At 32.2% G+C, this 22,637-nt stretch overlaps 1 protein-coding gene across 1 annotated transcript; it reads right to left on the bottom strand.

The window, feature by feature from the left end:
- Positions 1–1,113: 1,113 nt before the first annotated feature.
- On the bottom strand, positions 1,114–12,299 carry LOC132743667 (uncharacterized). The gene is made up of 2 exons (XM_060732218.1): positions 12,057–12,299; positions 1,114–1,925 (listed from the first exon to the last, which is right to left on the bottom strand). The coding sequence occupies exons 1-2, from the start codon at positions 12,115–12,117 to the stop codon at positions 1,318–1,320; spliced, it is 669 nt and encodes a 222-aa protein (XP_060588201.1). The 5' UTR covers positions 12,118–12,299; the 3' UTR covers positions 1,114–1,317.
- Between the last annotated feature and the right edge of the window lie 10,338 nt (positions 12,300–22,637).

The following is a 22,637-nucleotide window of genomic DNA, read 5'->3' as shown; positions in this document are numbered from 1 at the left end:
TTGGGTCGGGGCGGAAACCGTAGTTCAAAACAGCTAAAAAAAAGCCCACTAAATTTTTCCCGCTAATTTAGGGGAAAATAAATTTTCCGCTTAAATTAGGGTGGGTAAAATTTTGGCAAAAAACCCATTTCATTTTTTAAGGATTTTAAAACCATTGGATGAACTCTTTAAAGAAACAAAAAAAGGCGATAATTCATTTTTTTTTTAAAAATTTTTCCCCGTTTTTTTAACATTTTAATGGGGGGAATTTCTTTGAAAAAAGACAAAAAACAAAAAATGTTATTTAAAAAGGTTTCTTCTGATGTTTTTGGGTTTTATTTTTTTCATTAAAATAATTTTAAAATAACCTTTCCCCGTAAAAACTTTCAACAGCCCTCAAAATGCCCTGGAAAGGGGCATTAAATTTAGTGAAAAAAGTAAAATATTTTGTTGGGAAGAGAAAAAAACACTTCTCCCTTTCAAAAATAATACCATTTTTAATGTTGCGGTGGGGATGGGAAACCCCTGTAACTTTTTTAAGTTGTCTGCTTTTTGGGTGCTAGACGGATTTGTGTTGGGGGTTTTTAAATTTTTGGAAAGTGATTTTTGGCAACGGGGTTTTAATAAAAAGGATCCCAAAAACATATATTTTTGGGGTTTGGGGGCCCCTTTTGAAAAAAAAAACTTTTTTTTTTTTCTAATTTTAATTTAAAATTGTTTTTTAAATTATCAAAACATTTTTTGGAAATTTTTTAAAGGGAATGAAAAAAAGATGATAATTTTTAAATTCAAAAACCCATTTAAAAGAAAAGGAATAAAAAAAGTTTAAAATCAACATGCATTAAAGCGAATAGTTTTTGGCAGAAAAAAACAAAAAGCTTTTCCCGACAAAAAAGCGAAAAGGAAAAGTATCCCAAAAAACGTTTTCCTTTGGAATATGTTTTTAAATTTTTTAAATTTGAAATATAAACCATAGTTAGGGCCCCCAGGGGTTGCTTTCTTGGTTTTCTAAAGGTCAAAAAAAATTTGAAAAACAAAACCCGTAAATTATGGGCTTGTGATATAAACAATATGTTGAATAGGAAAAAAATATAAATACAAATACCTTGATCAGTTGGTAACATATCATTTCTCTGTTGTGCAACTCAAATACACTCTTGAAATAAATAATTGTTACATTTAACGAAAAAAGGTATAAGATACATACTTATGACATTCAGCGACAAGTCCTTCCTTTCTTGATTTATAAAGGCAAATGTTCACCATTTATGATATTTTGATCTGCCAAGACCGGATATGTTGATGAAGACATTGCTGTCGTCAGCACTGAATGAACATCTACCAACATACTACAATAGTTGTTGTCAAACAGACTTGTGGAATACATGCAGTCAGCGAGGTGATACCAGCAAGGGATAACGAAAGTCGAATATCACTCTTGTAAATACCTACCAAATTAGAATAACCAAACCCTGATATCTCACAAACAAGCTGTATATTACTTCCTTTTAATGCCGGTTTTTTGTCACGTATGTATATTCTCTCAACAATACCTTTATAATAATAATAATACATTCTTGATAAAAATAATGACAAAGATAAAGAATACATACTTATAACATTCAGCAGCATGTCTCTTCTCTGATTTCCTATGGTACATGTCCACCATTTCTGATCCTCTGATCTGTTTACACTCGATATGTTAATAAAGACAATACTGTTGTCAGCACTGAATGTATATCTACCAATACTTGTTGCCAGACAAATTGATTGGACACACTGGTTATCTGGGTTAATACCAGCAAGGCTTGACGGAAGACGAGAGTCCCTTTTGTAAACATGTAACACGTCTGAATTACTGAACTGTGATATCTCACATACAAGCTGGATATTACTTCCTTTTAATGCTGGTTTGTTCTCACGTATGTATATTCTCTCAACAGTACCTATAATCATCATAATTATGATAACAATAATAAAATGATAATACTAAGTTGCAGCTGTAATAAATTATGCTCAAGCCTCAGGAACAGTTTTTCTGTTTCTAAGTTGCAATTAGAAAGCAAAATGAATCGAGGATAAACTTCAACAAAAATAAAATGGAAATTAATTGAAATGATATTCCCTTCAGTATTATATAAATCAATTAAAGCCGTTAAGTATTATGAAGCACATTGGAGTGAAAAGAAATTTGATATGTCTTTTATCATTGTAGCTTGTACCAAGTGGATACATTAATAGTTTGCTACAACATATAATCTTAATATTCTTGATACGCTTAAATGCAAATACATGTCATTTTATCGGGATACAAATTCGTATTAATTTGAAATATTCATACATAAATTTTCCATCGCGTTTCTTAACCTTATGATTGGAAAAGAACTTAATATTTCATTATTTACTTTCAAAACCATTTAAAAATTAACATTTTACTATACGATTCATTTCTCAAAAAATATTTTCAACCAAATATTACTCTTAAGCTTAACCTATCTTTCATCTCCATACATTTACATTTTAACAACCTATAATTCATTTTCAAACATAAAGGACATTTATAAAAATAAATAATAATTAATCATTTGCCTTATAAATATTGTTTCATTAGTACTAGATATCCTTGACTTCTGTGTACTTGTCGCTATAAACCTTAGCTTCTACGATTCAACTCATAATATTTCTAATCTCGTTTGCTCGATAGTTCTTATATTTCAGTTCCAGATACCCGTTTTCTGTGTACAAGAAAATGTAACTATCATTAAGATCCGACTCTTACAAAGACTTACTAGTATTCAAACACATTTAAAATAAATGTTAACCTTAAAAACTTCAACTAAAACATTCGCCTAGAGGTTTAAAATGAATAGTTAAATACGGTGGTCCGTTGACAGTTCAACAGTACGACAAAGCGCGACAGTACGCGGCTAACAGTCCCGATTGTATGTAAGTATTGTCGCCATCGTAATTTTGCCCTGTTTCAACAATATCTTGAAATTATTTGTATAAAAAACAAGTGTGAGAAGTTAATAGACAATTTAAAATATATATACTTTGAATGATTGTCTTAACCTATATATATTTGATGATAAAAACTCTTATCATGCCTATTCTCTTGATTAGTTTACTAATTAACTGTAATATTTTCTTTTGACGAAAAAGTCAAATTTTAAAAGGTTTAAGGGGTACAAGTTTCAAGTAGCTGACACGAAATTTCCTTATTTTTGACCTTTGACCATGACCTAAATGAGAGACAGCAGTAGAGAGTTTTGCATACTGACTAGTAAAGATGAAAAATTTGGCAAAAAAAAAATTTTTTAAGGATTTATTTGACCACCCTTTGGAGGACATTTTTTTTTGGGAAGGGCTAAAGATTAAAAAAAATTAATATTTAATTCTAAATTTACCCTTAACTTTTAGCAACCCTTTTTTCCCATTTTTCAAATAAGTTTATTAGTTATCAAATTTTTTTTAATCAGCGGGTCAATAGCTACACTTGATCTTTAAGTGTGACATTGACTTTGAAGATAGCAACCATATAATTGCGCTCTACCATAGACTCTAAACGGCAATTACCTGTGACAAGTTACTTCAAACAATTTAAAGCGGTTTAAAAGTTATGGAGTGGACAAAAGTGTTACGGACGGACAGCCCGACGTCCTAATATTTTGGTTTCTACGTGGCTACTCTGTTGTTCTCTCTATTGCTATTGAGCCACATAGAAGAAGAATAATCACAATAGGGCTTACGGAATAAAAAGCATCAATTTGAAAAAAAAATTTACTAAAACATATTGTTCCTTAAGCCACCCATTGTATCTTTATGATTTTACAGGCCGACAGACGTAATCCACAGAGGTCATTCCAATCAATCCCTTGTCGTTATTAGGAAGGCAATAAATCTAAAGCTTTGAATTGTCAAATAAGTTATACAGCGGACATGAAAAATAGATGTTTTATCACAGGAATTTTGATTCTGAACCTGACCTTGAGGGTAGTGACTTGATTTTTGTGCACTGCACAAGGTCTCATTAATGTATTCAACGGCAACGAAAATGTAGATATTTTGACACTTGACCTTAATGTGAGACCTTGAACTTTGGGGTAGCAACCCAAATATTGCATTCAGCACATCGTCTCACAATGGTGATTAGTTGTGCAAAGTTTTTTTTTTTAAATTTCAGCAGTTCAATAGCTACACTTGACCTTTAAGTGTGACCCTGAACTTGGGGGAAGCAACCGTACTATTGCGCTTTGCACGCACATCGTCCTATAATGCCAAGTAATTAAAAAATTAAGCGCTTTAATAGTTAAGGAGCGGCACAAATGTATTACGGACGGACAGACGCAGGTCATTCCAAAATTCCATTCCCTGTTTTGCGGAAGGGGATCGCTAGCATGTTAGAATGGGAATAGTTATTATTTTTCTTCTTGCATTATAGAAATAATAATGCACGGGTTATCGTTCAAATGCTTATTGACATTCGTTTTAAATTCCTGCCCAACTGAACTCGAACCGTACATTATTATAAAACAATGCACTTAAAACTACTATTCATTTCCTTTAATTTATTGAGGTTATCATTAAGTATTTGTCGACAAAGGTTGCTATTTTCATTCACAAAAAAAATCGAAAACTGCCACTGGTTAGCATGGTAGTATAAAAATTTTGGACATGCTGTTGGAAAGTCATTCTTTATTATGGGACCAGAGTAATCTTAAAATTCGTTACACAACTCTGTGCTTGGTTTAGGTACGATGAGTTTAGCATGTTGCAAATATCTTAAGTGTGTGTGTTAAAATGTGTCCGTCATTTACTTATCATATTCTTATGAAACAAAATTCATTTTTAGTTTCATATGTAAGAATTGCCTTTTTGTACTTTTTTCTTTGGTTTGAGGAATTGCCAATTTAGCTCTATTATTAGGCCATTTAATCGACTATTAAATATTTGTCCAAATTATTCTTGCAGTTTTTTTTAAATTTGATAAAAAGATGTGCTTACCGATATTAAATATTATATAATAATATTATATATTTTATATAATATATAATGCGACAGTAGTCCCAAAACTGTAGTTTATGCATCCAGAATTTGTAAGAGTATTCTTGAATTTAGATCAAGGTGTTTTGTAATTCTTATAAGAAAATAAGGATGTGCAGAGTAGGCAAAGCAGTATTTTTAGATATTAAAACCTTTATTGAAAATTTCATAGCTTTAGTTTTTTTTGCACATTTGGTTCCACTGCACTCCGCATGTGATATGAACTAACACTGTCAAGATGTGTTTGAAGGTTGTACCCGACTTCTTGTAAATGAATTACAGTAGTAGTAAGCGAAGTTTCATCTGCAATTGACCATTTTGTATATAGATGGAGATCATTTATGTATATTGGAATAGTAGAGGTTCAAGGCCTTGTGCCTCAATTCGAAGTACCCTAGAGACAATTTCAGCTGGCTCAGATAAAATACCAGAAACATTTACTTTTTGTTACCTGTTTTGCAGGTATGTTGCTATCAAATTTATAGACTGTGTTAGATTGTAGAAATGAAGTTGTTCAAGAAGACCTTTTTGTGGATCAAAATAAAGGCATAAGATAAATCAAGTCCAACACGTTTACCTTAACCAGGTGCATTTATAAAATTATCAAATTGTCTCGCATGCAAAATTACATGAATGTATCAAGAGCCGATGATTGGATATGAGTTAGTGATGCCGAAAGATATGTGACTTTCTAGAAGATTCCTAGAATATCGAGATTACTGTGTAATTCCTCGCAAAAAAAGATTTTTATTTTCCTTTTATTGCTGCATAGTTACAACATATTTATATTCTCTCAACTGTAATAATAATTTTAATCAATTAACCAACAAATTATTTAGAGTAGTATAATCAAAAACAGTTGTTCTTGTTATTAGCAGAGACATAGATAATAGAGATAAGCAGCTCCTATATACTCCATTGAAATATCACTCATGCCTATTAAAAAGCGAAAAATTAGGCATTTTGTAGGAAATAAAACTTAATGGATGTGCATTTGATCTTTTAATATTATATACCGTTTGAAAGGTACATCTTTTATCTATTGCTGCATGTAAAAATATTGGTAACTTTCCATGCCTTTCACTTAGAAAAACATAGCAGAACATACCCACTGAGCCAGTTTTTTCGTCATATGAATAGTTTTGTAACAAAAATTATTCAGTAGTTCTCTTTAAAAATTGATGTATCATTTATTTAAATGGGAACTGTAAATATTTTTACCTGCAGCCATAGACAAATGCATAAGCTTTCAGAAAATGTATTATTTTACTGATTTTGATATCTGGTTAATAAGTTTTACTTGCTACAAGTTTTAAGTTTAGCAGGCACGCGTGATATTTTAACTGGCTAGGAAGTTGCCAATCTCTGTTATCTATGTCTCTGTTATTAGTATGAAGTTTAAAAAAACAATTTTAGAATTAAAAAAAAAAACATCAACACGACGTGAACATAGATTCATTTCTCTTGCTCATAAACGCTTCAGTTAACACCTTCGAGTTAAATAGAACATGTACAATTTAAACATTCATTTTCTTAAAAGTCTGAATTATACAAATAATATAAGATATAAGTATTATTTTGGATAAAAAGATACATAGATTTCCAAAAGAGATATGTTATATATTTTCTTTTATATCAAAAAGTCTACTTTGGAAGTGAACGTGATTTGTAAGTATAATTTATGAAAATCAATTCTCATAATATTTATACTAAAATAAGTAGTAACTATTTTATATTATTACATGCTTTTCGGGGGTTTATAGAAATATATCAGTGAATTAAAACTGGTAATTTTACTGTTTAAAACAGTGAAATTATCAATTTGATAATTTCACTGTTTTGAATTTAAGCCCCTTACGTTGTTTCAGTGAAATACCAGCGTACACAGAACTGGAAACCAACTTTATGTAGTGACGTCGTAAATGACGTCACGTTGTATAATTATTTGGCTATTCATTTAGTATTAGGTAAAAATGTCCTTTTTAACGTTTGTTTGCATATAATAAAAAGAAAATTTGTTTAGTTTAGTGTAAGATCGAAATATATTTCACCTCGTGAACACCAAAAGTTCACATTTCACTCGTGGCTGCGCCACTCGTGAAATATACCTTTTGGTGCTCACTCGGTGAAATATATTACGATCTTACACTGAACTAAACAAATATCCTCTATTTAGTGTCCTGCTTGATGAAGAAATGAATTCTCATGTACATTCATTGTAGAAATACATTTGTATGTAATAATTATAATGTTCGAAACTATTAAACTGTTTCTTGATATTTTGATTATTATATTTAATAAAAAGAAACATCTTTATTGAATGCATCAAAATAGCATCACGATAGTATTATTTATATTTATAGAGGTAACTCTAAGCAACTTTAGAAATGCTGTGTTTTCAGTTGTTTTATATTCGTTAACTTGTAGTGTTAACGAAAACAAAATTTAATTGCTAAAAACACCCCTATTACAACTTTTCTTGCCACACTTATGCTACGTCTTACAAAATTGAAAGCATCCACCGAACATAAATGATCTTTCAGTATCACAAACCTACATGAACAAAACTGATATGTTTAATAATTAAATTATTTAAGTATTTGCTTGATATATTAAGATGAATATTAAAATATGTTATAGGTAGCCTCAATTTCGAAATGAAATTCTGATAAGTACGTGAAGACCAGTGCTACAAAAACAAGAATTTATCATCGTCCCCCGCCTTTTACATGGAGCACATAATCGTGCTATTTCAAAGGATTGAGGTATGAACCTCGACTTTCAGTGTAAAGTCGTGTTCAATGTTAGATATGCACATGCAACAATAAATTCATACATAAGATTATTTAAATCTAGGCACGGAAAAGCAATGGAAAACAAGAACTTTTGCAAACCCAAAGATACAAGGTAAAGTTATTATCTAAAAATGCAATAAACGTTGTTGTTATTACACAGAAGTATAATTTTCGCAATTGTTAATATTCATTGATGTCGTAACGATATTTATTGTTGTTAATTTACTACTTCAAAAATATACAAAAATTAACTCGAAAAAAATCCCAATTAGAAATTAATGATATTTTGCCCCTAATTCCTGGTTCCTGACAGCAGTCAAAAAGCAATGTTGATTAAAGAACACAACAATGGAAATTACAAGATTTTGATTTGAAATTATTAAATATTCTGGACAATACTTTTGACTTTAGAATTGGTGCAATTTCGTCTTGCGGAACTCTTTAGACTCGCTGCAGTATTGGACTTGCTACGCTCCTTAGACTTGATTCGCTCCTTGAACTTGGTGCATTCATATGACTTGCTGGCTTTAGATTCGCTGCGCTCTCTTTGGAGTTCATACGCTCCTTTGACTTTCTGCACTCCTTACACTTTCTTCTCTTATTGGACGTGTTGTGCTCAATAGATTTGTTTTTTCCTGTGAACCGGCGGAAATTATTGTCAGTACCGACTTAAGTGACCGACATAAGCAGAATTTAACATGAAAAAGTAGCCTTTTGAATTTTGAAACATCCGCAGATGTGTTCGTTGTAACACCATATCAATGTAACACGTTCGTGCCATTCCATAAAAGGCGGGGTATGGTCTCCACGTAGAATTATGCGTGTACCCTAAACAAGAAAACAATTGGCAGAACTTAATAAAATGGAATTTTGAAACGGAATCATGTAATGAAGCATACACAGATCACAGATAAGCCGCCAAAAGATATTTTTAAAGAACAGGCCATTAGGGTAATTAAACAATATTTCAGTAGGGAATACTGGAACCTCCCAACAAGAAAATAGCTAAAAAGAAAACTTTAACAAAACACAAGCACAACAAAAATGTTGTGCTGATCAATCGTTAAGGATCGGAAATATAACATCCATGATTGAATTTACGGGTCCACTTTTTATGGCCTTCATTAGGCACAAGACACACACAACGTTGTTGTGGCCCTAACGAAGGGAGTAATATAGAATCTCTAAAGAACGCACAAAGCGACAACAAATAAAAATGCTGCAGACTCGGTTTGATTGAGGCTGTTCATGGACGATAATAACTCTTCACTAGAAAGCAGACCGTTTTGTACCCTTGCTGCTTTATTTGGTTCCTTCGCTTGTCCAGTAAATTGGATCAGACCAAAATACAGACTTGCTGAACATAAGCTACCTGACAATAATGAACTTACTTAATAATTTTTCTGCTCGTTCAAGTCATTTGCAATTTCATCTCATACACAACTCACGAACCGGAAACAGTTGTGCTTGCACGTCAAATTACTTATTTTTCTAAATAAAATCGCTATTTTGACAGGGAACTTTGAAACTACTTAAAAAAAGCAACAAATAACTCGAAAATTTCTAATTTGAAATTAATGGTATTTGCCCCTAATTCCTGGTTCCTGACAGCAGCCAAAAAATTTGTCGGTTCAGGAACACAACAATGGAAAGGAATTCTTATTGATATTCAGGACAACAATTTTGACTTTAGAATTGCTGCAATTTCGTCTTGTAGAGCTCCATAGACTTGCTGCAGTATTGGATTTGCTACCCTACTTAGACTTGATTCGCTCTTTGGACTTGCTGCAGTATTAGACTTGCTGCACTCATTTGACTTGCTAAGCCTATTGGACTAGTTACAATACTAAGCATGCTGCGGTCTTTAGATTCGCTGCACTCCTTGGACTTCTTACCCTCCTTAGACTTGCTGCAATCCTAACACTTGCTTCTGTCATTGGACGTGTTGCGCTCCTTAGATTTGTTTCTCCGTGTGAATAGGGACCCTCTAAGACTTGCTTCTTACCTGGAAAGCGACTCTCCCAAAGACTTGCTTCTTTTCTGGGAAGCAAAAAAATTTAGGAATTTTAATAGGGACCTCTCTAATAATTGCTCTTTTTTTGGAAAGCGGGACGTTGCTTATACTCAAATCTTAACTAGAAAGCAGACGGTTTTCTATATTTACTTTTTCATTTTAGTTCTTTTACTTGACCAGTGAGTTGCTCACTGAACAATTCATAATGTAGAAGTATTTCAAAACTTCTTTCATAGCTCCAAGCTTATGAAAGCACAACATTTAATGATATGAATGAAGGTGCTGCATCTAGAGGGTTGTTTATTTCATTTGTCACATTAATTTTCATTTCTCTTAAACTTCAACACAAAAGCTCTCCCAGCAAGGTAATAAATACTAATCCTAATCTAAAGCAGGAAGCGCTGTTATGTCGCCACTCTTATCCAAAACACAAACGGATTCGCATGACATCCGAGAGTACCAATGATGGACTTTTAATTAACTTATTAAATCCAACGAAATGTTCAAAATATGTTGAAAAAAGAAAGGAAACATTAAATGATTTAACTGAATCGATTTAACTTGTTTTGAGTTTTGTACACAGGTCATGTACTTAAATTTGAATTAATCCGCTTTCATAATGATCGTAAATATTTTATTTACCTGTCTTAGGAATAAATAATTTATACTTTTAAAATGTATAATGCCAATAGATTCATAATTTTTTTCTGCACTATTTCCTGTGCGGAGTTACAATATAGGCAGATTACTCGCTCATTGAAGTTGCGATATCTACGGGGTATTAATAAATTTTGCGCTCGGGTAATATATAGACATGGTGCTAATTCAATGAATGATTTTACGAGAACTGTCGAATATTCATGAGACCGGCGCCCAATTGTGTAATAATATAATTCTTACTATAAAAATCTTATATTATGCCTTTGTGACAAAGAACTCCTTGATGCTTCTTCGTTAACAAAACAACGATAGCTTTCGTTTGGATGGCTGTTTACAAGTTGTGGCATGTATTAGCTTTGATACAATAGTTTATGCGCAGTGCATTTATTGGCGCGTGGTCGAGGGGTTAGAGTCGATTGCTAATCCAGTAACCTCTCTGGCGTGGGTTCGATCACCGGGAGATGCTTTGGTAGTTTTGCGCAAAGGAAGGTAGTCTAGTACTGGTATAACTCTCCAGGAATTATGGTTAGGAAACTACCCGCCTATATGACTTAAATACTGTTGGGAAAAGGCGTAAAATGAAACAAACAAAAGATAGCAAAGAACAACAAATTGAACATAATAAATAGAGGCCAAACAAACCACTCCAAGATACATTTTAAGAAAACATTATTACACAGTTAGTTTTAAGGTTCAATAAACGCAATTATTTGTAGTCATTTTAAATCTACAATTCATAATGTTAAAATGCAGAATGTAATTATATCAGTAATCATCTTCCATAAAACCACCACTGACCTTATGATGTAGAAATAGATTATGTTATATCATTTATGACATATATCATGATCAGAAAGATAGAAACTAATACATGCCTATTTTATAACAGTTTATGTAAAGATAAAGTCAATAACACAACTACGGTAATGAATTCACACACACCATGTTGCAAGTAACGAAATAATAATATTATATATACTCGTATAATATAATAAAGTTTTATTCTTTTCATTATATTATTCGGTCGTATGTAGTTTTAACCTTAGGAAACATGCGTATAATTTGGTTAAACAGATATTAAAAACAATTTAATAATTGTGCAATGTAATATTGTTTTACACCTAAGACAGAAACACTCATTCTGTGTTGTTTCAATTAACAAATATTTTATGTAAATGATAAATACATTCTGAGGAAGTTGAGTTTTTTTCTCTTTCATCTAGGTTATGCTAGGATATAATTGAAAGCACTGAGTGTACTCGTAATATAAGTATTGTTGTATGATATGTATTATGTTGTAATGAAAATAATTTTATTCAATAAAGTCTCAATACGATGTGCACTGGCAAAATGAAAATGACCTACAATTGTAATTAAAATTGAAAACTGACGATTAACGAAGAAATTTATAGTTTTTTGTTAGAGATAAATAAATATTATCAAAACGGTTAACTTATACACATGTTAATTTCATTTTTCTTAAAATGTAATGGAATGAACAGCTAGCTATTTAATAATTCAGATTTACTTACAAATCGAATAGGATTGTAAAAATATAAACCTACCGGCATTAAGATAAGCTATAAATCCAATAAAAAACACATAGACGCTGTTAAGTCTCTTCATGTTTTTAGTTTAATTTTATACATTCATTCCCAACCCAATAAGTTAAAGTTGTATTTAAATAAGGAAGTTTAAAATCTTAAAGCAACTGGAATACACATTGAACATATAATTTTTTACGACGCAATAGGTGGCATGGATGTACTTTTTTCATTCTGTGACTACATTATAATATCTCCTTCGCTCGACATAATGATCTCTTTTCACAGAGATCTTGCGTTCGTACCGACGATTTAATAATTTTTAGGTACTGCAGATCAAACATTTTACTACTTATTGCCAAAGATAACAAAGGTAATCAGCTCCTATATACTACATTGTAATATCACTCATGCCTTTCAAAAAGAAAATATATGCATTTTGTAGCAATTAAAATTTACTGGATAGGGATTCAATTCTTTTATACTAAACACCACTTGGAAGTAATTTTTTATATGTCACTGTACGTAAAAAATGTTTGCAATTTGATGTGCCTTTCAATTGATAAATTAGCAGAACATTCACAGGGAGTCAGTTTTCTCGATATAATTATACATAGTTATGTAACAACAAATAACTACAGATTCCGCTAAAAGTTATTCATACCCGTACAATCAACCTTTACTTATTGAAAAATAAGTGACTTTGACCTCTCTCTCTCTCTCTCTCTCTCTCTCTCCCTCTCCCTCTCTCTCTCTCCCTCTCTCCCTCTCTCTCTCTCTCTCTCTCTCTCTCTCTCTTTTGCATATGCTTGGTTAAGATAAATGGAACTTACTTTTCATATTTTATGCACCACAGTGTTAAAAGCTAGCAGACCTATTTTTAAAAAAGTATTACCAAATAGCCGAACATATGCTGCGGAATTTTTTTCATATCGCTGAAGGCTTTTGTCGTTGTTTATTTAAGTCGAAAGGTGCAACACGATAATTAGACAAAGTGAAGACAATACAATCCAGTCAGACACGCAAGTTTAAATTGTTTTAAAACTGATAAAATCGCTCTTGAAAATCAAGTGAAAACAATTTTCTTTTATGTTTTTTGTTAAATAAATTTGTGCATACTATATTGACAGTAGGATGCGAAATATAATAGCCCTTTAGGAAAAATTGGCAGCAAAGGTATCATGCACTTATAAAAAAAGGGTTAGTTATGTCTCTTATTTTGTCTTATTATAACCGTTATGATTAATAAAAAGAAAAAAACCTAAGTGGTCAATTGACTCTGAATATGCAACCGATTAACGCCACTCAGACCGATCTACGGCTTAAAAGATTATATCGTGAAATTGTATCATACACTTAACTTTTTATAATGGTATATGTTTGTTTAAGTTAGTTTAACGGGATATCTTTACATAATAACCGGTGTACTGGTGTAATTGTAAAATGTTGAATGAGCTCCGAAAAACTTTTGCGGGCTCAATTATTTGCGAATTATTTTGATTAGCAAAATTTGCAAATATTTCCACGTCGAAAAATTAACCCCTTAAACAGTTCTATCTTAATCAGTGAGCTGAAAACACTATGTTATTTCGAACTATGGAAGGTAGCAATAAAATGTTTAAACCATTGAAGATTTAAAGAAACCTTTTTGCTACGAATGTCAATGTATTATCTGAATGATTTATTACTTCTTATCTCTAGAAAATCAAACATCCTCTTTATTACTTCAATATTTTATCACGCTGTTTATCGACCTACATAATCAGGAAGTATTCTACATTGAAAGTTGTCACGATGTAAACATAACTATAACCCCCTAACTGAATACTTTTAACAGTATTAAGCCTCGTCAGGGACAGTCTCAAGCAAACAATTATATTTCATGATGTAAACTTATAACTGTCTGTTTGCAATCAGGTGCAAATGATACATTTTGACAGTTTCCCTCTTACATTACCTTATACCAACAACGCAACTATCTGCTCTACATTTCCCTCTGTAACATAAATGGTTTTGTTTAGGTCACAATCGTAGTACAGCGATCGTACTCTTGACCAATTTAATTGTGTTAATTCTTACTAATGAACATTGACCTATACTTAAATGCGACGGTAATCACATTTGAAACTGTTGGATGATAACATCAGAATGCTTTATACAGATTCATAGGGAATCATTCGTGAGATAAAAGCTTAACGAGAAGACGTTGTTACGTATAGACGGGTAGTGTTTCATACTAATATAATGTAATTTAATAAAAATATAATGTTATTTTGTAAGGTTTTGATTGTATGGTCTTACCGATTAAATCTCAATTAAGATTTAGTCTTTATTTTATAGAAGGTGATACGTATATATTTTAACCACGAGGCAGTTGAAATTACAGTATTACAAATATCTTGCTCTATCCATAATAGCGTTTATATTATTGTAACATGGGTATCAAAATGTAAAAGCATACATGTATATATACCAACAAACCTGTTAACTGTTTATTACTGAAATCAGTATAGTGCAAATGATAAATTTATAGGCTACTCTTTAGATGGTTATTCAATTTAAGGTGTTGTTTGTTTGATTGGGTTTTACGTCACACCGACACAGTATAGGTCATTTGGCGACGTTCCAGCTTTATTGTTAGAGGATGACCTCAGGTGCCCTTCAGTGCATTATTTCAGGCACAAACGGGCACCTGAGTAGAACCACCGACGTTCCGTAAGCTAGCTGGATAGCTTCCTCATATGAAAGAATAAAAAGTCCCTGTCGGGATTCGAACCAACAGCGGTGAGGGGCAAGTGGTTTGAAGTCAACGACCTTAACCACTCGGCCATGGACTTTCTTTAGGGATTCTTATTTTCTTTGTTTTATCGCCACCTCAGCGTTGTTTATGCCGTGTGGGTTGTGTTAAAAGGCCCCCCCGTACATTCAATCAGAGATGTTATATTTCCGATACTTGAAGATCGTTCAGCACGACAGGATTGTTGTGTTTGTGATATTTTTTTAATTTTACTTTTTTACATTTTTCTACTTGGGTGGTTCCAATATTCCTACTTAAATAATGTTGAATCGACCTTAGGATATGTTGGCTGATTTTTAATTTGTCTTTTGACGTCTTATCTGTGACATACTGGCTTCATAACCTCAGATCCCCTTTCATAATTCCATTACTCAATCTGTGTCGTGAGTAAAACAATTATTAACTTATCCCATGTTAAAATCTTACTAGAAAGAAACCAAAACAACAGAATAGGATTTAGGCATTGTATTTGACAACTTTCAATCGAGCAAAACAAAGAAAACATGTATATCAAAACATTTTAAACAACTGTATTCATAAATTTAAATATTAAATCATATTAAATAAAAAATAAAATAAAACCTGCCCTTTTAGACTTAATTCAGATTAGATTATTAGAAACCAATTTAAAACAAATAAAGTGTGAAAGTTATAAATCCAAATCAATAAAAGCATAAGAAAACAATATTTTTTGAAGTTTTACTTAAAATAATAATAATAATAATATATACTTAAAAGGAATATTTATCGATAGGAAGCTATGTTGTGTCCTGGAATGATGAACTTTTAATCTTTTAGACAAAAACAAAGCAATGGATAAGCCTTTTGGTTTTTGGCCACATTTACGGATTCTGAAATAAAACAATTAACTTTCTCAACATCACTAAACAAATGGATGAGCTATCTCAGCATCACAAAATAAATCGGTGAGCTATCTCAGCATCACAAAACAAATCGGTGAGCTACCTCAGCATCACAAAACAAATCGGTGAGCTATCTCAGCATCACAAAACAATCGGTGAGTTATCTCAGCATTACAAAACAAATCAGTGAGTTATCTCAGCATCACAAAACAAATCGGTGTGCTAGCACAGCATCACAAAACAAATCGGTGAGCTATCTAAGCATCACAAAACAAATCGGTGAGCTATCTCAGTATCACGATAAAATTGGTAAGCTATCTCAGCGTTAAATCAACTTTGAAAATAAATATTTATCTGCAAATGTGTGTGCTAAAGAAGATTGCAAGCATTTTTTATTTCATCCATGACGATAAATCGTTACGAAGAACTGGAATCAGAAGTCTTTTGTACTTTTGCAAACACAATAGGTCTTCCCATTCTCTTGACAAACGTCAAAACCCCATGTCAATCATCGTATGAAGCTATAAAACAAAACACAAAAAATAAACAACAACGGCAAAATATGAGTTGATCACCTGACAAATTCTAACAAACAATTTTATATTCCACGATTCAAAACTGAAAATTAAAGCCTCTGCAGCAAAATTAAATTATCTCAATAAACATGTACACTCATTTGCTGATGTAGAAATAAATATATTTAATATAAACAAATATAACAAAATATCTATAATAATTAATGATATCAAATGAATCATAAAAAATACAAAATAATACTTATCTTTAAATAGTATAGATATGTACGCTGTCTGTATGAAGCCTTATCAAATCACACCAATGATAATCTCATGATAAATATGTATTACACTTACACAAAATATAAGATTATCAACTAGTATTTAATTATTTAATATAAACAAACATAACAAAATATCTATAATAATTAACAGTTGAAATAATGATAACAAATGAATAATAAAAAATAAAAAATAATACTTATCTTAAAATAGTATAGATATGTGTGTTGTTTGTATGAAGCCTTATCAAATCAAACCGATGATAGTCTCATGATAAATATGTATTACACTTACACAAAATATAAGACTATCAACTAGTATATAATTCCACAATTAGATCAATCATTGAATGAATATAATCACAAGCATATCACTTCATATTATAAACACTTATTCAAAATGAATATATCATTCATAAAGCTGCACGAAATCACTAGATGTTAAGATTTCATGACACAGACAAACGTTGTTTCAAACTGTCTTTAACATATCCATCCTTAGCTGTCTCTATATTTTCCACAGTCTATCATAAGTACCAGAATAAGCACAAATACTAGCTCCACCTGACTTTTGTGAATGCAACCCGTATTGACGACTATCTTGTCCTATTGAAGTAAGTTTTTATTAAAAAGTTCCCGTGTTCTCGAGTAAGAAAGTGGAGCATTTTAACGTTTTAATACATAATTGTTATACTTTTTGTGCAACACAACAGCTCTAAAAATAAACTGATCCTAACATTCCATCAAACCGGCCTCTGTAATATATCTTTGTACTAATTGCACTGGACATGAAAACTTTCCAGTTTTTGCCAAAACTACATAATTTCCTTCTCTGTATAAATCTGTTTTAGCACTTTCAATATATAATGAACAATGATCATCTTTGAAATCAATATGACAAAGTTTTAAATAAAAACCTTCTGAAATTCTTAGAAAACCAGCAAAACAAATAACAATATAACAATTCTTAAATCTGCCAATAAAAACTTTTCAGAAACAAAACGTTTAATGAGTAATTTCAGCACATCAGGAGTTATGGGCTCTTTTTTTCTGTACAGGTCTCGAAATCTTTCGTATACAGCCTTCTAAACATAATTAAAGCCATCTATCTTGACAAGAATTTTTTTTAAAATGTGCAGTTTCATGCGCCCAATTTATAGCATAGAAGATTGATTTAACTTAGATGTCCCGCCCTATGTTTTGATGAGTAAATGTTACAGCACAAGCTGAATAAGCGAAACTTGCATTTAAAATTAAAAATTGTCCAAAGAATACATACAATTTTTTCACTGTAACTTGTGACCCAGTGTATTCTTAGCTACAGCAAGAAAGTCCTTAGCTTTAGATGCCTCTGTAGGAAACTGCCTTATCAATATTGTCAAGTAAGTCTAAAACAGTGTTATTGAACTCGATCTGTTTGCTGTTCGAATAAGACTTGAATGAAATGAAAGAATCCTTTTTACCTTCTTTGTCGCTGAAGAAACAGTCCACTCAGCATCACGTTTCAAATCACGTTGAAGCGAACTAAATTTGTCATCAAAATAACCCTTAAATTCGGAGACAACTTCTTCCCTTGAAACTTTTGAAAACCTTGCACATGGTGGCGAATTTTTCCGCGACATAGTATTTTAAATAACTATAACTCTAAAGAACGTGTTAAAAGCTGTCAAATACTGCCTCGAGTGAGAAACAATAGTAAAACACCGAATATATACCTACACAATGGTACAAAACACGTGAAAACCGTGCAATGCAATCAAATATGCATGAAACAAAATAAGTTGTAGACTTATCAAAGCATAAACTAAACTATGAACTCGAGTGAAATAACAATGGGAAACGTGAATAATTTTATTTTTATTTAGTTCCGCCCATTCTTTTCTTGTAAGAACACACGCATTCTTTAAGTTGGGGACCATACGCAGCCTTTCTTTGAATGGCACTTAGTGTCACAATCAGGTTCCATCCGCCGTATGAACACATTTGCTGATGTTTTTTACTTCAAAATTTCACCATTTTTATGTTAATATGTTGAATTCTGCTAAAGCCGATGCTGGGCATGTGGATGGTAGTTCGCACTTACCATCCGCGAACAGGCTCAATAAAACCGAGCATTTTCAATTTTGACGTGTTGGGTAATCTTTAGGAATTCTTATTTTCTCTATTTCATTTTCCATACTTTCACTGTGTAAATATATTTTCACTGCAGTGAAAAATATTTTTTCGATAAACAAAAAATTCAAGTTTCTTTCTATAAATGCAAGATTATTTCACTCGTGAAACATTTGTTTTTATTCCGCTAGATGAAAATAAATTCTGTATTTATAAAAAAATTTGAATATCCACTGTATATAAATAGTTTATATGATAATTTTACATTTATCAATAAACTACGCGTACCTATATGGAACTTTTATGTAAATGCAAAATAATTATTTGATGCAAGCAAGGTTAATAATAATAGAAAACTGACATTATCTTCAAAACGAATGTTTCACGTAATCCACACCTCGAGCGGATATTTTGCATTGATACAACAAACTTAGAAATTTGATACTCCGTCAAAACGACGACATTGTCTTTAATCTGACTAGTATGTTAATAGTTCAAAGGAAAACAAGTAACTAGCTTCAAACGAGCATTCAATTTATTGCCGTACATTCTTTCAGAAGCTACGTTCGGCTTTTCTGAAGTAAGAGTTATGTAATTTCTTATTGTATTAGAAAATTCGATTTAAATTGTTTGTATGTTGTTCATATTAATCAAATTGGTAATTAGCAGGAAAAAAATTGATTAAACGAGAAAACAATTTACCTTACACACAAAGCATCATGTAAAAGAGAAAAAACAACACTGAAAAAAAACCTGTAACGCTTTGCTTAGAACGGCATTCGTAAGATTGTTTCAAAAATGTTTTTGAAAGGTCTCAACATTTTCGCAGGTCTTCGATTTCTTGTTGTTCAAATTTTAAACATGTTGGAAAGTTCGTGCAACAACATTTCTCTCATTAGATTCACAAAATGATCGCATAGATCGCGAACCATCTCAAACTGTTCTCTTTGTAGCTTCCCCGAATTAAGCTATCGGATAATTCAAGACTGAACGCATGCTCAATCGTAAATTTCCTGTACTGTCACACTGAACTGCGACACCTTGCGAGTTGTTTGAGACACAAAGTGTAGCCACATTTTGCGAATTTTAGCGACAGAACTTGATCGGGGTTTCACGTCCTTATATCAACGACATGAATGCGTATGACGCCGAAATGTTGTGCCAATGTCGCGTGCATTTCCTGTGCAATATCACCTTAAGTTCTCAAATGTGTCGCAAAAATATCGCACGACTATCGCACGAGACCTTTTTGTCATCAATTTCGCATGTTTGCGATTTTTTTTGTACTGGCGAAATACGCGAGAATTGTACGCGAAAATAACACGACAGTTATAAAATGCAATAAAGAAATAAGAAAAGTCAGACAAAAAAAAGCAAACTCAAATTTCAGCGGTCAGACATCATTTGAGATGGATCAACCAATCGATGAGAATCATAATTAGGTTGCAGACGACAATGCCATGCTGAAGTTTGCAGGATGCTAAGCCACAGGACATAGAAATGAAGATCAAGAAATGGCGTAGGGAATGGTTGGGTGAAAGAATGACTTTTGATGAGACCTAAGTATGGGATGTACGAGAAGCTAATAAAGCATCTTAGCGAAAATGATGAAAATACTTTCAAGAACTTTGATACAGTTGACCCGGAGTCACTCAGCATAATGATAAAAGTTTTAGGCCCAAGACATTAACAGAGAGAAACAAACTTCAACTGTCCCCTAAATTTAAGCTTGCCGTCACGCTCAGGTACTTTACCACTGGGAATTTGCACATGTCATATGGTTTTAGAGTGGCCCACAAAACCGTCACCAAAGATGTACGAGAGGTATGTCAGGTATGAGGAGCATTCAAATTTCCAACAACAGAAGAGATGTAAATGTAGGTGGCTAGAGTTTTCTCAAGGCAAGGAACTAACATCACTGCAAAAGCCGATGCCAGGGAGCGTCTACTACGAATACAAAGAGACTCCAACTACAAGTTTACATATGTTAATGTTGACATCTATGGTACTCACTATGACGCTTGAGTGTTTTGTGAGTGCTGCATACTTTGAGTCTGGCTCCATTATTTCTGTGTTGGACCTTGGTGCAGGTAGATTATTTCCTTTACATTGGCCTGACAAATTGAAAATGATAATGGGTTCGCGATCTATGCGATGATTTTGTGAATACATTGATCGCGCGATTTTTTTCAACTTGTTGAAAATAAAAGCGACAAGAAAACGAATGCATGCGACTCGTGCGACGTAATTGAGACATTTCGAGACATTTTTGAAACTATCTCGTAAATGCTGTTCGCAAATTTGTCGCTCACATTCGCAGCCCAGTGTGACAGGGGTTTTTGGTGGGCGTTAAGAATGTCCCGAGACGCAGTTAAAAGAACCATATGATCTACGTTCACAAAAAGTTGGAAACGAATCTGCCAATACAACAAATAAAGTATTTTTCTTAACAACCCAATATGAGGCATATGGACAGACTTTGCCTAAACCTTAACAAAACAGTCATATAAGCTAGCATCTGTTTATGTTTGAAGTTTGATATAAAAAAGTGGCAGTTTTCTCATTTCTTAATAACAATTTGTAATTTAGCGCGTATTTCGCAAGTACAAAAAGTGTGCAATCATGCAAAACAGGTTCGGAAAATGTATCGTTTAATTGTCGTAAAAAAGATCTTCATGAGATATTTCGTAGGAATGCGTGCGACATTCGCGCAACTTTCCGGCTACATACGCATTTATGTTGTTGGTATAAGAAGGTGAAACGTAGTGAGAGTTTTTTGCTAACAGTCGCAAAATGTGCTTTAAATTTGTGTCTGTAACAACTCGACAACTGTCGCAGTTCAGTGAGACACTACCTTCACTTCACTCGTACAAAGTCTTCTGTGATGAAAACATGTGGGATTGCATTGTTTATTGAAAATTCGTATAGATAAAAAGATATTTATACAATATATTATTAACAAAAAAGACTCCTGACTTGATGCATATACATGTCAGTTTTTTGATATGAAACAGTTATTGCCATTTATAAAAATTACAATATAAGCTAAGTTGCCTTAAACTGCTTATTTTTCAAAACGATATAACAACATTTTATTGTTTCTACTTGGAGAATTTCGAATGTTTTTCTTTTATATTATTGTTTGCTATGGCTTTTTTGACAAACAAGTCATTTTCAAAGTGTTGTCTAATTATAATAACTTTGTATATTACAATAAAATCTGATCATGAAAATTTAAAAGCTACCTTTGTTGTTTAAGTTTGCAATTTTAATTTGAAGAATTGTTTTTAACGTCCTGATTCGTGAGATATAAATATTGATAGATGACTGAAAAGGTAAGCTCACTGAGCACAAATGTTGGTCCGTCGGTTATTGACGTCTTAGTTTTTAATTGAATAATCATATATTCATAAATTAAAGTTTTCAGAATGTGTGTCTTAATTTATATATAAGGTGATGAAAGGAAATTTACTTTGAACTATAATTTGTGTCACTATATTCAAACAAACGAATCATTGTTTATACGTTTATTGAAGAATGTCGTTTCTGTATAATGCAAGGGTATGCTTGTATTCGAGATTACTTTACTCACAAAATAGATAAATACAGAATCCCTAAAGAAAGCCCAACACGGCAAAATTGTAAAATGTTGCAGGCTCGGTTTGATTGAACCTGTTCATGGACGGTACTGGAAAGTGTCGTATGTACCCCTTGTTAACATTCAAAATTGAATACATTGTATATACATATTTTTGATTCACTTGCATATTCTTTCAAATATTCAAAATGTTTGATAAATCTCTTGTTTTCTTTTTTCGGGGGGGGGTTGTAAAGACGAGTTGGTTGTTATAAAATCCATTATGAAATTTTTAAGAATTGCCAAACCGCAAAGAATGTATAACTGAATTTAGGAATACATTTTCTGTATAAATATTAAATACTTTGTGTTTCAGTTGAAGCATTGCTATGCGTATCACCAATCAGGAACCTGTACAGTCGTGTCAACACTGATGCTATTCTTCAATTCTCTGCTG

Source organism: Ruditapes philippinarum, unplaced genomic scaffold (assembly GCF_026571515.1).
Source record: "Ruditapes philippinarum isolate M1 unplaced genomic scaffold, ASM2657151v2 ctg11403_1_1_1_1, whole genome shotgun sequence".
In the NCBI taxonomy this organism is placed as follows: domain Eukaryota; kingdom Metazoa; phylum Mollusca; class Bivalvia; order Venerida; family Veneridae; genus Ruditapes; species Ruditapes philippinarum.
Note: the sequence above shows the minus strand (reverse complement) of the source record. Positions and strands in the feature narration are given on the sequence as shown.